The sequence below is a fragment of the Erythrolamprus reginae genome, chromosome 3 (genome assembly GCF_031021105.1).
Source record: "Erythrolamprus reginae isolate rEryReg1 chromosome 3, rEryReg1.hap1, whole genome shotgun sequence".
Lineage (NCBI taxonomy): Eukaryota > Metazoa > Chordata > Lepidosauria > Squamata > Dipsadidae > Erythrolamprus > Erythrolamprus reginae.
In genome coordinates, this window is record NC_091952.1 from 66,404,526 (window position 1) to 66,420,661 (window position 16,136).

A 16,136-nucleotide genomic window follows, 5' to 3' on the forward strand; every position below is an offset into this window, starting at 1 on the left:
TGCTGACAATCATCCATTATATATTGTCAACATATGTTACAGCTTGGAAGAAGAATAACAGCAGATTATAAATATTCCAAGGACAATATATATATATATATATATATATATATATATATATATATATATATATATATAGGGTATATATAAAGGTTCAACCCCCAGTCGTATCTATCCATGAATGCAATTAAGAAATGAAATATTCATAGTAGCCAAGCTAGAATACAAATAATTGGAACACAGGCAACTAATATTACCAGACAGCAATTATTACTAGATTGGCTGGAGCTTTTTTCAGGTTCAGATATGAAATGATTTTGCAAGCGGATAATAGACTCTGCTGTTAAATTGGTTTAATGTCTTCTGTGGGCACCATTATTTCATTAAAAGGAGGTCATGCTGAATTAGGTGACAATAGTGACAGCCACAGAATGGTAAACCACTTGCACATCACCCCTTCATTTCCGAATGCAAACGCAAAGCCTCAGAAGTAGTTTTTCTTAAAAACAAATAATACCTCAATTATTTATTATATGAGGCATGATGCAGATAATTGACAATAAAATCGGATAGAGATCCAGATAAATATCTTATTTTAAAATCAAATAACAATTAACAGACAGCAATGATAAACCTCCTACCAAGATTTTATATTCCCAAATCATCCTCCAGAAATCCACAACAGTTGTGGAAAGTGGACCCTGGGTAGCAATGTAGGTTCTTGGCTCATATACACCCTAAAAAAGGAAATAAATATAACATAGGCTTATGTAAAAACATTAAAAAGCATTCAAATCTAATCCACTTTAGAATTTTACAATATTATGAAGTTTTAAAATAAGCTGCCACATTAGCCTTTTGAAGAACATTTAAAATGGGAAATTGAGATGAATTGAATTAATTGAATTGAAATCAAATGGGGAAAAAATCTGAAAGTATTTTCGCAAGTGGTACCACTTTAATAGCAATCATCTCTACCACGGTAATAACTACAGTTCTTTTACAGCTTTCATCATTCTCAGATGAGTATGTGATAGATGTTCTGGAACAAGATATCAAACAGACATTATATCCAATGAGGAAAATCTGTGCTATAAAGCAGAATCTAGAATAATACAGACAATGTAAAATTTAGAAGATTTTAGGACTTGAATGCAGAAATTGTGTTATTCCCAAACTTTCCACTTCAGATTCTATGTTTACGTCTTTTTTTATCACAGCAGCGATTATAACTTGATTACAGTTTCTAAGGAAAGCAAATTTTCCATCAGGCTAATTTTGACATCAGCAAGAACCTTTTAAACGAAGCAGAAGAATGGGGGCAATGGGGTTTTACTGATACTTTATAACAACCATTCAATTTTTATTTCTTAATTTTGCTAAGAATCCAAAAAAAAAAACCAATAGATTTTGGAAATATGTCCAGCAAGGGAGGTGCCTAGCAATTTATTTAATGCTTCTTTTGCACAAAGATGGGGGGGGGGGGAGTTGTGATTGCGTTCCGTAAGTTGTAGTAACTTGAGGCAGTCATTTATTGTATGACATTTGTTTGTATTCGAGTCTTGATTAGCTAGAAGGTGAACACTGATCCTTGTGTATTATTAGCATTTTGAAATCAGAAAAGCTAGTGTGGCTTCAGCTGACAGTCGATTCATGATTGTGTGGAAATTTCTGCTTGCTTATTATTTTATTATATTATATTATATTATATTATATTACATTACATTACATTACATTACATTACATTACATTACATTACATTACATTACATTACATTACATTACATATTATATTATATTATATTATATTATATTATATTATATTATTATTTTATTTATTTGTATGCCGCCCCTCTCCGTAGACTCGGGGCGGCTAACAACAATGATAAAAACAGCATGTGACAATCCAATAATGAAACAACTAAAAATCCTTATTATAAAACCAAACATACACACAAACATACCATGCATAACTTATAATGGCCTAGGGGGAAGGAATATCTCAACTCCCCCATGCCTGGCGGCATAAATGAGTCTTGAGTAGTTTACGAAAGACAGGAAGGGTGGGGGCAATTCTAATCTCCAGGGGGAGTTGGTTCCAGAGGGCCGGGGCCGCCACAGAGAAGGCTCTTCCCCTGGGGCCCACCAAATTATATTGTTTAGTCGACGGGACCCGGAGAAGGCCAACTCTGTGGGACCTTATCGGTCGCTGGGATTCGTGTGGTAGCAGGCGGTTCCGGATTAAGGGATAACATCTCTACTCTGCCATAAGGTTTATGATCTCAGCCTAATAAGGGCAACAGGATTGTCACAATGATAAAATGCATGAATCCATACGGCCTAGAAGAAAAATAAAATATAAATGCAATCACAAAATAACAATACTGTATATTAAAATCTCATGCTAATGGGAACAGGATTGTCAAATGCTTGACCTTTGTACCTTGATAAAATTTGCATTGATGTAATCAGAGTCTTTATCTGATGTGATGAAAGAGAGCTTCACTCTGGTATGGTCATCTGAGGGTGGAGAAAGGACAAAAGAAACAATTGTTTTCTTCCTTAGGTAACAAAGAATCTATTAAACGGAAGAATGACGTTGCCTTTGTCCAGCACAAATCCAATTGTACAAGCATTTCAAGTATTTTTTTTTAATTGAAGATATATAATTAACTAATTTAGAAAATTAAAAGAAGCCCCACATTTTCTAGCTGTGCCACAATGCAAAAAGCAATACTGTATAGCCGGTAGTACTTCTTATACACTAAAAAAACCTATGGTATCACTGGCCAAACATTTCAATTTCTTCTTTTTTGCGTATTAGCAAAATGTTCTGCTTTTGGTTTCCTTAATGCTATCCATCACTTCCCCAATAAAATTGAATGTGGAAATAAATCTTTACAGATGAGATGTATCCTACATATCCTGATTCCAAATATCTGTTTGTGCAAATTGAAGATTTCTCTATTCTTGCATGGGACGGAAGATGAATCTTGGATCCTGCAACTATGGCCTATAGAAAATAGAAAGGCACTCGTTTTTAAACCATGGTCCATATTTTTAATTAAAAAGGAAATAGCATTGACACAATGATGTCATGGGAGGGGCCATGGCTATATTATTTGGTCTGTGTTCAAAACCTGTGGAGTTATTGTTGACAATTAAGAAAATATGTGCATGAAAATAACCCCTGAATACTGAAAAGTCTCACAGCTGAAAATATCAGTTTAATTTTAAATGTTAATCATATAAATTGGTATGCCTAATGCAAGCATGGAAGGGGAGACCATGGATCAGTACAATAACAGTATACGGTGATACCTTGTCTTACAAACTTAATTGGTTCCGGGACGAGGTTCTTAAGGTGAAAAGTTTGTAAGACGAAACAATGTTTTCCATAGAAATCAATGGAAAAACAATTAATGCGTGCAAGCCCAAAATTCACCCCTTTTGCCAGCCGAAGCGCCCATTTTTGCGCTGCTGGGATTCCCCTGAGGCTCCCCTCCATGGGAAACCCCACCTTTGGACTTCCGTTGCGCTTTGCTGGCAACGGAAGTCTGGAGGTGGGGTTTCCCAGCGAAGGGAGCATCAGTGAAATTGCAGCATTGCAAAAACACCGAAGTCCTCGAAACCCCACCTCCGGACCTCTGTGTTTTTGCGATGCTGCGATTTCACTGAGGCTCCCCTCACTGGGAAACCCTACCTCCAGACTTCCGTTGCCAGTGAAGCGCCCATTTTTGCGCTGCTGGATTCCCCTGCTGGGATTCCCCTGCAGCATCACAAAAACACGGAAGTCCAGAGGTGGGGATTCCCATAGAGGGGAGCCTTAGGGGAATCCCAGCAGCACAAAAACAGGTGCTTCGCTGGCAACGGAAGTCTGGAGGCGGGGCATCCCAGAGGCGGAAGTGGGTTTGTAAGGTGAAAATAGTTTGTAAGAAGAGGCAAAGAAATCTTAAACCCTGGGTTTGTATCTCGAAAAGTTTGTATGACGAGGCGTTTGTAAGACGAGGTATCACTGTATATTCTCTGTCTCCTTAAAGTTCAGAGCAGGCTATGTGGAAGATGTGTGAGGAAGTAGGAGGAGTTTTTGATTACAAATTTTAAAAGGGGATTCAGCATTTATGACTCATGAGAACAGTGTCTCATAGTTCTATGCGGAAGATGTTCTGGGAAATATCAATAATCATTTAGCAGTGGCATGGATGTCATGATGTGATTGGGGTCTGTATCTGTTTTATCTTGCAACCAAAATCTATGCAGGGAATGTCCAAATTAGGAGAATACACATAGATTGACTTGGAATCAGAAATATTCTGATCTTTCCAGATCATGGAAAGAACACTGCCTTACCCCAATAAACTATCCAGTTAGGTGCAATTCTCATTTCCTGTTCTGCTTGTTTATTTTCTTTATTTTCTTTTTATTTATTGGATTTGTATGCCGCCCCTCTCCGTGGACTCAGGGCGGCTAACAACAGTGGTAAAAACAGCATGTGACTATCCAATACTAAAACAGCTAAAAAACCTTGTTATAAAACCAATCATACATACAAACATAGCATGCATAAATTGTAGAAGCCTAGGGAGAAAGAATATCTCAGTTCCCCCATGCCTGACGGCAGAGATGGGTTTTAAGGAGCTTAAGGAGGGTGGGGGCAATTCTCATCTCTGGGGGGAGTTGGTTCCAGAGGGCCGGGGCCGCCACAGAGAAGGCTCTTTCCCTGGGCCCCGCCAAACGACATTGTTTAGTTGACGGGACCCGGAGGAGGCCCATTCTGTGGGACCTAACTGGTTGCTGGGATTCGTGCAGCAGAAGGCGGTCCTGGAGATAATCTTATTAAAATTTATTAAAATTATACCCAGTCTTTCATTTAAATAAAGGTGGTATCTATAATATCTCCTCCAAATTTTGCCTCACAACTGTGTGAGAAATTTGGACTCAAAGAGAGAGGTGTTAGCCTAAATTAATATTTCAATAAATTTCTATGGCTAAGGATGCACTAAAATCTGAGTGTCCCAACTCCTAGTCCTATGCCACAACTGCTGCATCGTGATGAAGTTGTATCTAGATAATTTTAGCAAGGAAAGCAGGGGATAAATTGTCAGGAAACATTCCTTCTATCGATTGCTGTAATTTAGAATCCAATTTATTCACATTATATTATAGGTTACCAAGGAGTAATAGTATCCACAGGATGTCAGGCCGAAGTGAGGCACTTCAAACTGGCATGAGGCAGATACATTACACATAAGTACAAAAGGGGCGAAATTTGCACTGCAATGCTATATCCATCACCTGGCCTTCTATGACTACCATCATCCTTGCATGATTTCATGCTCCAAATGCACACAAACCCATTTATATATAAACTGGAACAACAAAGGCAGCATAATAACTGTGTTAATTTATAGCTTACATGGTAAGATGTCTTTATATCGATTTTTGCTGCTATTTTCAGGTCTCTCAGAAACAGTTGTTGGGTAAATTTTCTCTGCTCTATAGGTTACTGATTGCCGCTTCAGTTTCTGTGGTTAAATCATAAAGAATAATTATAGAAAACCTGTCAACAATATTACAGACCTGCATTTCTCATTACTTCCTGATATAACCACAGTAAGAACTAAACAGCCCTCAAGGTTTTGCTGGGGAGTTCTTTGTCAGAATGGAAATTTTATGTGCTGATCAAGTATCCTACATAGATCAGGCAAATGCATTTTTGATGTGGCTTCCTATACGAATACGCATTAGTTGCAAAGGTATGATGTGGAGGAATAACATTTAGCTCAGGTACACTGGAAAATATGAAAATCTTTCCTCTACACAATTGTAACTAAATGCCACGCAACACAACATTTTTATGCATCTACAATTAAATATATAGTAATGACCATAATGGCTGAGAATTCTGGAAATTGCACCCAACAAATTAAAAGTGCCACGTTGCCAGAGCTGGATCAGTTCTGGTCTTGTAGCCACTATGTTTAGGAGGGGAAATATTTTCTCAGAAATTCAGAAATTATTTTCACTGTGTGAGTCCTTATGGCTAATTTTAATGGGATGCTTTCCAGTAAGAAAATAAAATTTATGAATAGCTTTACAATTCATAAGTAATAACTGAAATGCGGTTGACTTGCATTTCCTATAAAAGCAACATGTAAAAAAGAGATGCACTCATTTCAGGTAACAAAAGGTTAAACTTTTCCAAGCTTTTTTTTCTTCATTTAGAGCTGCCCAACTCATCAACAATTTTCATGCTTTATAAATAGAAAAAAGAATACACATGAAGGTTATTTTCTGTATGTCACATTTGAAATATGTTAAGGAAAAGCATAAAACATTTCTGCTTGTTTGTTATCTTTATTGTAAGTTGAAGGTTATAATATAACTGAGTCCCAGCCCTAGATGACACCAAAGACAAAGAAAATAAGATCTGTCACTGCCATCTATAGGGCAACCTGGATTTTACAGAACTAGTAGCCCAGCCATGGGATTTTTCTAATTGATTACATGTATTATTTCAAATGTTCTTTGGATTTTGCTTTTTTAAAAGAGGAATGAAATCATACTCCCGACCTTATAAACATATGTAATATATTGTCTTTTTATAACCTCAACTTTTCTCTTTACATTTTCTTTCAGCATCTTTCAGTGCAAATTGGGTGCTCTGGGGTGGAGCTCCAATTTTGCTATGCCATTGCGTTCCCCCCTGTCCGGGCAGTAGCCCACCCCGATCACTGTATATTATTATCACTGTAACAGCCTTGCCAAAAAGGCATTAATAGTTGTTAACCTAATCTTGCGTAGCTTCTTCTCTGGTAATATTGAACTGCAAACTAGGGCATACAAAACTTTTGCTAGACCACACAAACCTTTTGCCAGACAGATGAGCTAGAATACATACAGCTCATCTGTCTGGAACCCGCTCTACATATTAGAAATTAATACAATTGAATGAGTCCAAAAATATTTCACAAGTATAATATCTTATGCTAGCAGACTTGAAATTTTGGACCTAGACAACTTAGAACTTTGCTGTCTTCGATCTGACCTAAGTGTAATACATAAAATTATCTAGTACAATGTCCTACCTTTCAATGAATACTTCAGTAGTTTTCATTACTTTTTTTTCTTTTTCCTTTTTATTGTTATTTGATTATGATAGTTTCTTTGATGTTTTGATGGATTGGGAATTACTTAGTAAACAGATAATTACTACTTTTAAAAAATTTGTTTGCTGCCCATCTCATTTCAAAGCAACAAAGCTACTCATATATAAATGGAATTAAGAAAAAGAACAAGAAAGACTTCCAGATTCATATTAATGAATCAGTGGGGGTGATCACAGTTCAGTTCAGTTCTTGCTGCTGCATTTATATCCATTCATGTCTGTAGGTCAAATTGGCCAGGGACTGAAGATCTGAACATCACATTTTTCTCTAGACAAGACAAGTTGAGACAGATAGATGTGCTGAGGCACTCAAAGGGAGAAAATAGAAACACGGATTAGTCAAAAGTTTATTCAGAGATAGTGATTTGCACAATCTGATGGGAAGCACTGATTCAGAAATCTGGAAAAGTCTCAGAGATTTTTAGTCCAATTCCTTAAGTGAGACGAAAGCCTTTAAACACAAACATTCCTAATAGATTAGCCTATGCTTCTTTCAAATGAGTCTCATCATGAAATTATGCTTGTACCAAGACGCTTGAGACAACCAAGCTTAGTACTTGCCTTCAATTTTCCTATTTTTGGTGATTTTTTAAAAAGAAACTGATCCGGACAAATGAAGGAACTACTGAGGAGGCAATGGTAGTAATAGGAATTGAACTATAGGAGAGCACAGGGAAGAAGTCCTATACCCGTGATGGCGAACCTATGGCATGTATGCCATAGGTGGGACGCAAAGCCATATCTGAGGGCACAGAAGACTTTGGCCTATGTGCACTAACCAGCTGATTTTCAGCCTTCTGGAGGGCAGGGGAAGACTGTTCTTGCCCTTCCTAGCCTTCATGAAAACTTCTGAAATCTGGAGAGGGCGAAAAATGGGTCCAACGGTCCTACTGAACTAAATACAAGCATGTACATATAAAATATATGTGCATGCACATCCACTATTCACTACTCATAAGACTACTCACATGAAGAAAAGTAATTGACTATTAGTTTCCCGGAACAAAAAGAAAAAGGCACAGCAGAAGAAGAATTGCCCAGCTGGAGATGTTCACAGGTGAAATCTGAAGTGAATCCTTTTCAAGATGTTCATCAGGGCGGCTTACAACATGTTAGCAATAGCACTTTTTTAACAGAGCTAGGCTATTGCCCCCACAATCCGGGTCCTCATTTTACCCACCTCGTAAGGATGCGAGGCTGAGTCAACCTTGAGCCGGTGATGAGATTTGAACCGCTGATCTTCAGATCTACAAGTCAGCTTCAGTGGCCTGCAGTACAGCACTCTACCTGCACCTACCTTTGAAAAGTGTTCGGAAACTTCAGATCGTGCAGAACGCGGCTGTGAGAGCCATCGTGGGGCTTCCCAGATTCGCCCATGTTTCTACAACACTCCGTGGCCTGCATTGGCTGCCGATCAATTTCCAGTCACAATTCAAAGTGTTGGTTATGACCTTTAAAGCCTTACATGGCATTGGACCAGAGTACCTATGGAATCGCCTGCTACCGCATGAATCCCAGCAACCAATAAGGTCCCACAGAGTTGGCCTTCTCCAGATCCCGTCGACTAAACAATGTCATTTGGCAGGCCCCAGGGGAAGAGCCTTCTCTGTAGTGGCCCCGGCCCTCTGGAATCAACTCTCCCCGGAGATTAGAACTGCCCCCACCCTCCTTGTCTTTTGTAAACTACTCAAGACCCACCTATACCCCCAGGCATGGGGGAGTTGAGATACCTTTCCCCCAGGCTTTTTTATATATTATGTTTGGTATGTATGTGTTGTTTGTTTTTTTAAATATGATAGGGTTTTATATGCTTCTTTTTTAATATTAGATTTGTTTCGCTATAATATTGTTTTTTATTATTGTTGTGAGCCGCCCCGAGTCTTCGGAGAGGGGCAGCATACAAATCTAATAAATTATTATTATTATTATTATTATTATTATTATTATTATTATTATTATTATTGTAATTAAAGAAAGTTTGCCAATTCAAATCTTTCAGTCGTATTGCAACCAGATCTTCAAGTATGCTGTTTTTCTAACTGACACTGCATTTATCACCTGGTTCTTTCAGTGTCATAAACATTTTACAACTTGATGATGCCTTCTTTCTCTGAGATACAATATTATATATAGAGAGAAACAACTTTTATGCAAGGAGGCAGAAGAGGGGGAAGAATATTTGTTGGAGAGCATTTTAACGGACAGGGTCCAATGCTGTTTCCTTCTGGCAGAAGATACAGAACAACTAGAACTCTAACCACACGTTTCCTGAATAGTTTTTATCCCAGAGCTATACTCGCACTTAACAACGAACTAAAGGGTCACCATCAGTGAGCCGTTGGACAATATTACTCGGTTTGTCATGTAGATTGGTCATGTGTCATGTGGAGTGGTTTAGGGTGGGGAATTTGTAGTGGGGCGACATTTTATTATATTTTTTATTCTATTTTTAAATTTACCTATTCTAATTTTATGTATGGTGGGACTGGTCTCTGGGTGTCACACGACTTTCGTTGCCAATGACAATTCGTTGTTTTGACAATGACAATAAATTTATTATTATCAGTATATCTTTAAAACCACTGCAGATATTTCTTTAGTCCACTGGCCCCACCCATTTTTTTACCAGCTCTACTGACAGTGAACCATAACTCGGTGCAGCTGGACAGGAAGGGATTTTGCATATGGTCTTCTAAGACAAATGTGAATGACTTTTTTTCCACAGCCAGTTTGTTGTTACTATTTTATTTTATGTATAGTTAATGAACCATACATACATTTGCTTTAAGGAAAATGAGTGTTCTTATAGAGAGAGGTGGAGGAAGAAAATCCAGTCCCCAAGTATGCATGTATTAATTGTTTTAAAAAATAGCTTGATGGATGCAGCTCCTAGCACAGATCTCCCCACAAGAGAGTCTTCCAGATATGTTGATCCCACGGCCAACTTTAGCCATGGCTAAGGAAGCACTGGCCTAGAGTGCTGAATCATTCTAAAAATTCAGATTTTTTTTATTTTTGTATTTATTGGAAGGGACTTTGTAGGTCTTCCAATAGGTCTTGTAGGGACCTTGTAGGTCTTGTAGCCGCTTGCCTATTTGCCGATGACTCTAAAGTGTGCAATAGGGTTGATATTCCTGGAGGCGTCTGTAATATGGTAAATGATTTAGCTTTACTAGATAAATGGTCAAAGCAATGGAAACTGCAGTTTAATGTTTCCAAATGTAAAATAATGCACTTGGGGAAAAGGAATCCTCAATCTGAGTATTGTATTGGCAGTTCTGTGTTAGCAAATACTTCAAAAGAAAAGGATTTAGGGGTAGTGATTTCTGACAGTCTCAAAATGGGTGAACAGTGCAGTCAGGCGGTAGGGAAAGCAAGTAGGATGCTTGGCTGCATAGCTAGAGGTATAACAAGCAGGAAGAGGGAGATTATGATCCCGCTATATAGAATGCTGGTGAGACCACATTTGGAATACTGTGTTCAGTTCTGGAGACCTCACCTACAAAAAGATATTGACAAAATTGAACGGGTCCAAAGACGGGCTACAAGAATGGTGGAAGGTCTTAAGCATAAAACGTATCAGGAAAGACTTAATGAACTCAATCTGTATAGTCTGGAGGACAGAAGGAAAAGGGGGGACATGATCGAAACATTTAAATATATTAAAGGGTTAAACAAGGTCCAGTAGGGAAGTGTTTTTAAAAGGAAAGTGAACACAAGAACAAGGGGACACAATCTGAAGTTAGTTGGGGGAAAGATCAAAAGCAACATGAGAAAATATTATTTTACTGAAAGAGTAGTAGATCCTTGGAACAAAATTCCAACAGACGTGGTTGATAAATCCACAGTAACTGAATTTAAACATGCCTGGGATAAACATAGATCCATCCTAAGATAAAATATAAAAAATAGTATAAGGGCAGACTAGATGGATCATGAGGTCTTTTTCTGCCGTCAGTCTTCTATGTTTCTAGTCCAACCCCCTGCTAGTGCAGGATCCCCGATACCACCCCAGACAAATGGCAGTGCAATTTCTTCATGAAATTCCCTAATATTGGAGCGTTCACCACCTCCGCAGGCAAGCTCTTCCACTGGTTGATTGCTCTCACCATCAGACAGTTCCTCCTTATTTCCAGGTTGAATATCTCCTTGGTCAGCTTCCATCTGTTGCTCCTTGTCTGGCCTTCTGGTGCTTTGGAAAACAATGTGACCCCCTCCTCTCTGTGGCAGCCCCTCAATTATTTGAAGACTGCTATCATGTCCCCCCTGGACTTCCACTTCTCTAGACTATCCATGCCCAATTCCTGCAAACTTTCCTCGTATGTTTTAGTTTCCAGTCGCTTTATTATTCTGGTTGCTCTCTTCTGCACTTTCTCTAGAATTTCAATGTCTTTTTTTTATAGGGTTGGCACCATCAAACAATGTGGCCTAGAGCAGGGCTCCCCAACCTTGGCAACTTTAAGACTTGTGGACGATGAAGGGCTACCAAAATTTTTACTACCACACTATGGGCGTGGTTTCTGCAGGATGCCCTGCATTTTCTTTCAACATCTTTCAGTGCAAATTGGGTGCTTTGGGGTGGAACTCCATTTTCGCTACCCCACTGTGTCCCCCCCCCCCACCCATCCAGGCAGTAGCCCACCCCTGCTTGTGGACTACAACTCCTCAGCCAGCTGAGGAATTCTGGAAGTTGAAGTCCACAAGTCTTAAAGTTGCCAAGGTTGAATACCCCTGTTCTAGAGTACCATATTCCTTTGAGTTTACACTTGTTCAAGCTTAACTCCCTTGCAGCCCAACTATTGCTTAGAATTCTAGATGACAAACATTCATGTATACAGAGGCTATTTCATTCAATTATGTAAAATATAATTCTAGCACAAACAAATCTTCTAAGATGCCCTCCTTACTGGACTTTCTGTGGTATGGAAAAAAATGGATGAGAAAGAAAGGGGTGAATAAATGACAGATAAATACTATAAAGGAGTGAACTTCACAATTAAATCCTATTTTGAAGCACCCATATGTTAGAATATAAGCCTGTATGCATGTACTATAGCTAAACAAAAATATATATATTTCCAAATACTATACTGAATAAAATATATTAAGCTGCACTTAAACAGAATTATTTGATCACCATCATTTTAGCCTGTCTTCTAGGTTTACAAATGTATTTTTGGTTTATTTTAAGCTCCCCAAGACAAAAGGATTCCACGGTATGTAATGCAAGTGCCACATAACAATTAGTTCATGTCCAAAAATAGCACCTATTTCCTGTTTCAACTGCTATTTTAGCATTAAATAATGAGATTACAACTTGATGGGGAAACTGATTGTCTGAATATCTAGGGTTTTCTAAGTACAACCATAAAAATGCTTCTCCCATATGGTTTAAAAGATAGCTTATATAAGTCTTCTCCCTCGTTAATCACAGCTACCTGAAATTCCCACTCAGCAAAGCCAGTATTGACTCAAAATTCTAGGAATCACCTCTGGATGACACAATTTTTTAGAAAACAAACACACATAAAAGTGGCTGAAGTAAACAGGGGTATTGGAAGGTTATGGATATTTATTAATTAATTTTATTTATTTCTCAAACATGTATAGGATAGTAATAGTTTGTATAAACATAAGAAAAAAGTAATGATAAAAGAGGACAATAGGACAGTAGGACAGGAACCATAGGCACAGTAGTGCGCTTAACAGAGTCACCATATTGCCCCCACAATCTGGGCCCTCATTTTACCCACCTCGGAAGGATGGAAGGCTGAGTCAACCTTGAGCCGGTGATGAGATTTGAATCACTGACCTACAGATCTACAGTCAGCTACAGTGGCCTGCAGTACAGCACAATCTGCTGTCGCACCCTGGCTTATGTACGCCCCTTACAGACCTCTTAGAAATGGAGAGAGGTCGACTGAAAACAGTCTAAGATTAAAGTTTTTGGGGTTTGGGGAAGAAACCACAGAGTCAGGTAGTGCATTGCAGGCATTGATCACTCTATTGCTGAAGTCGTATTTTCTGCAGTTGAGTTTGGAGCGGTTTACATTTAGATTGAATCTATTACATACTAATGTATTGCTGCAGTTGAAGGTGACGTAGCCATTAACAGGAAGGACATTTCGATATATAGTTGTAAATTGACTAATCCCAGTGTTTTTAGTCTCGTGGAATAAGGTATTTTGTTTTGAGTGGAGGAGTAAAAGACTCTTCTTGTGAAATATTTCTGAACTCTTTCGATTGTATTAATGTCTGATATGCAATGTGGGTTCCAGACAGGTGAGCTGTATTCTAGAATTGGTCTAACAAATGTTTTGTAAGCTCTGGTTAGCAGTGCAATATTGCCAGTGAGTGACAATAAAAATGCAGTTTAGAAAATATACTTCCTGAAGTCAGTTTAGAAAATATACTTCCTGAAGTCAGTTCAATAATAATTCTGTGTTATCTAATACTATTAACAAATTTATATTCGAAGCACATTGCCATCATTAGTACTACTCTGCAATGAGATGGAACACTTCCAAAAAGTGTTCGGAAACTTCAGATCGTGCAGAATGCGGCCCCGAGAGCTATAGTGGGGCTTTCTAGATTAGCCCACATTTCTACAACACTCTGTGGCCTGCACTGGCTGCCGATTGGTTTCCGGTCACAATTCAAAGTGTTGGTAATGACCTTTAAAGCCCTTCATGGCATTGGACCAGAATACCTCCGGAACCACCTTCTACCGCACGAATCCCAGCGGCCGATAAGGTCCCACAGAGTTGGCCTTCTCCGGGTCCCGTCGACCAAACAATGTCGTTTGGTGGGCCCCAGGGGAAGAGCCTTCTCTGTGGCGGCCCCAGCCCTCTGGAATCAACTCCACCCGGAGATTAGAACATCCCCACCCTCCTTGTCTTTCGCACGTTACTCAAGACCCACCTATATCACCAGGCATGGGGGGACTAAGACATCTCCCCCAGGCTTTCTTATATTTTATGTTTGGTATGTATGTGTTGTATGGTTTTTAGCAGTTGGGGTTTTTTATATAATTTTTATTATTATTTTATTATTTGTTTCATTGTTATACTGTTTTTATTACTGTTGCGAGCCGCCCCGAGTCTTCGGAGAGGGGCGGCATACAAGTCTAACAAATTAAATTATTATACTTAAGAGCATCAATCCTTCTACAAAAATCCAAATTTTCCTTCCGTACACTCAGACACAAATACATCAACTCTGTTAGTGCTGATGCACATTTTCCATTCTATTTTCCATTCTCTTTCATTTTCTATTTCCATTTCCATTCTCTTTCAGAGACCAATGGAAGTGGCTTACAAAATGACTCATTCAAAATTGAAATTTATCCACTTGGTAGGCAGTTTATACCTTATGGGCAGAAACTGGCTTACTCATTTTCAGAAACTACCAAATTGAGATTTCATTTATACCCATTTTCAGCCTGCTACCAGGACACTGCTCCTTGCTGCAAAGATTGGCTTTTCTAAAGAATATGTCTGAATATTAATATGTACCTGAATAGTTATTTAAAACAAAACAAAATTTAAAAATAGAGCCAGTAATGGTTAAGAACCAGGCTAGACACTTGAAAACTGTGAGTTGTAGTCCTGCCATAGGCATAAAACCAATTGGGTGACCTTGGGTCAGACACTCTCTCCAGTCCCATGAAGAAGGCAATAGGAAACTAAAGATTTATTCAGGCAGTTCCCAAAAAATGGGACAGGGTTGAATATAAGGAAAAATAAATAAAAATATGAAAACAAACTATTTGCCAATTTCAAAGGGTATAATTAAAGGGGGGTTGTTGTTGTTGTTGTTGTTGTTGTTGTTGTTGTAAGAAGAATGAGGAGGAGGAGGAAGAAGAAGAAGGAAGAAGAAGAAGAAGAAGGAAGAAGAAGGAAGAAGAAGAAGGAAGAAGAAGAAGAAGAAGAAGAAGAAGAAGAAGAAGAAGAAGAAGAAGAAGAAGAAGAAGAAGAAGAAGAAGAAGAAGAAGGGGGAGATTAACAGAATTTTCTACAATCAAAACCCACCTCGGAAAACCCAGGTGAAACAATTGTGTTACCCCCATTACCCCCATTTTGGGTAAAAATGGCTCTAATCTTTCCATTTGCAACATTTCTCCTTACATGTTCCAAAACCAGAAGCTTTTCAGGAAGTGATTCAAGAACAAACACATATACTCTGATGATTGCAAGCAGATTCTGATAATGAAACTATTTTAATGAGAAATCTAGCAATCTCCAAGAAGAAAATGCCAACCATATTTAAAATAAAAATGTGATTTCAATTCTTGCACATCTTCCCATAGTTAATAGCGCATCTTAAGCTAACAGTGTCTTGCTTTGGGGTTGGAAATAATAACTGACATCTGTCCTTTGTTATTGTAACTGGTCATTTTGGTTTCAGGCTGTTTGTTTCTGACCTTGCCAGGCCTGGTCAACAAACAATAAATCAAGAAGTATTTTTGACACTCAATATTATCTCAGTGCCTTCAAAATGTTTGGGATAATTTGGAGAAATGGATCATGTTCAGTTCTGAAAGTACAAAAAAACCAACCCCGACACTTAATTGTAAATGTGTATCATTTGCATGCTGTTCAATTGTCCACTGCAATATCCATCAATCACCACTTTCATCCCGCAGTTAAAGTCAAATACTAGAAATAAACAACTGAAACAGAAGAAATGCCACAAAAATAAGCAGATAAAAATTATTATTATCTGAATAAATGAAAATAATTAATGACTGAATGGTTTTATGCTGTTCAAACTAATAGAGGTTTTTAGGAAAGCAATACCATCATTCCCACATACAGACACATTCTGTCCAGTGATGGGCTGCCCAAAAATTTTTACTACCGCACTGTGAGCGTGGATTATTTTGTGGGTGTGGCTTGATGGTTATGTGACTGAGTAGGAATTGCTTGCTGGCCATGTGACTAGGTGGGAGTGGCTTGACAATCATGTGA

The 16,136-nt window shown here is 38.4% G+C and overlaps 1 protein-coding gene across 1 annotated transcript in view; it reads right to left on the reverse strand.

The window, feature by feature from the left end:
• PTPN22 (protein tyrosine phosphatase non-receptor type 22) overlaps positions 1-16,136 on the reverse strand; it is a 46,817-nt gene that overhangs the window by 24,654 nt on the left and 6,027 nt on the right. The window contains exons 3-5 of the mRNA XM_070748925.1: positions 5,416-5,524; positions 2,443-2,519; positions 642-737 (exon numbers count right to left, since the gene is read on the reverse strand). Of these exons, the coding sequence (XP_070605026.1) occupies positions 642-737; positions 2,443-2,519; positions 5,416-5,524 (282 nt within the window). The remainder of the gene's footprint in view (positions 1-641; positions 738-2,442; positions 2,520-5,415; positions 5,525-16,136) is intronic.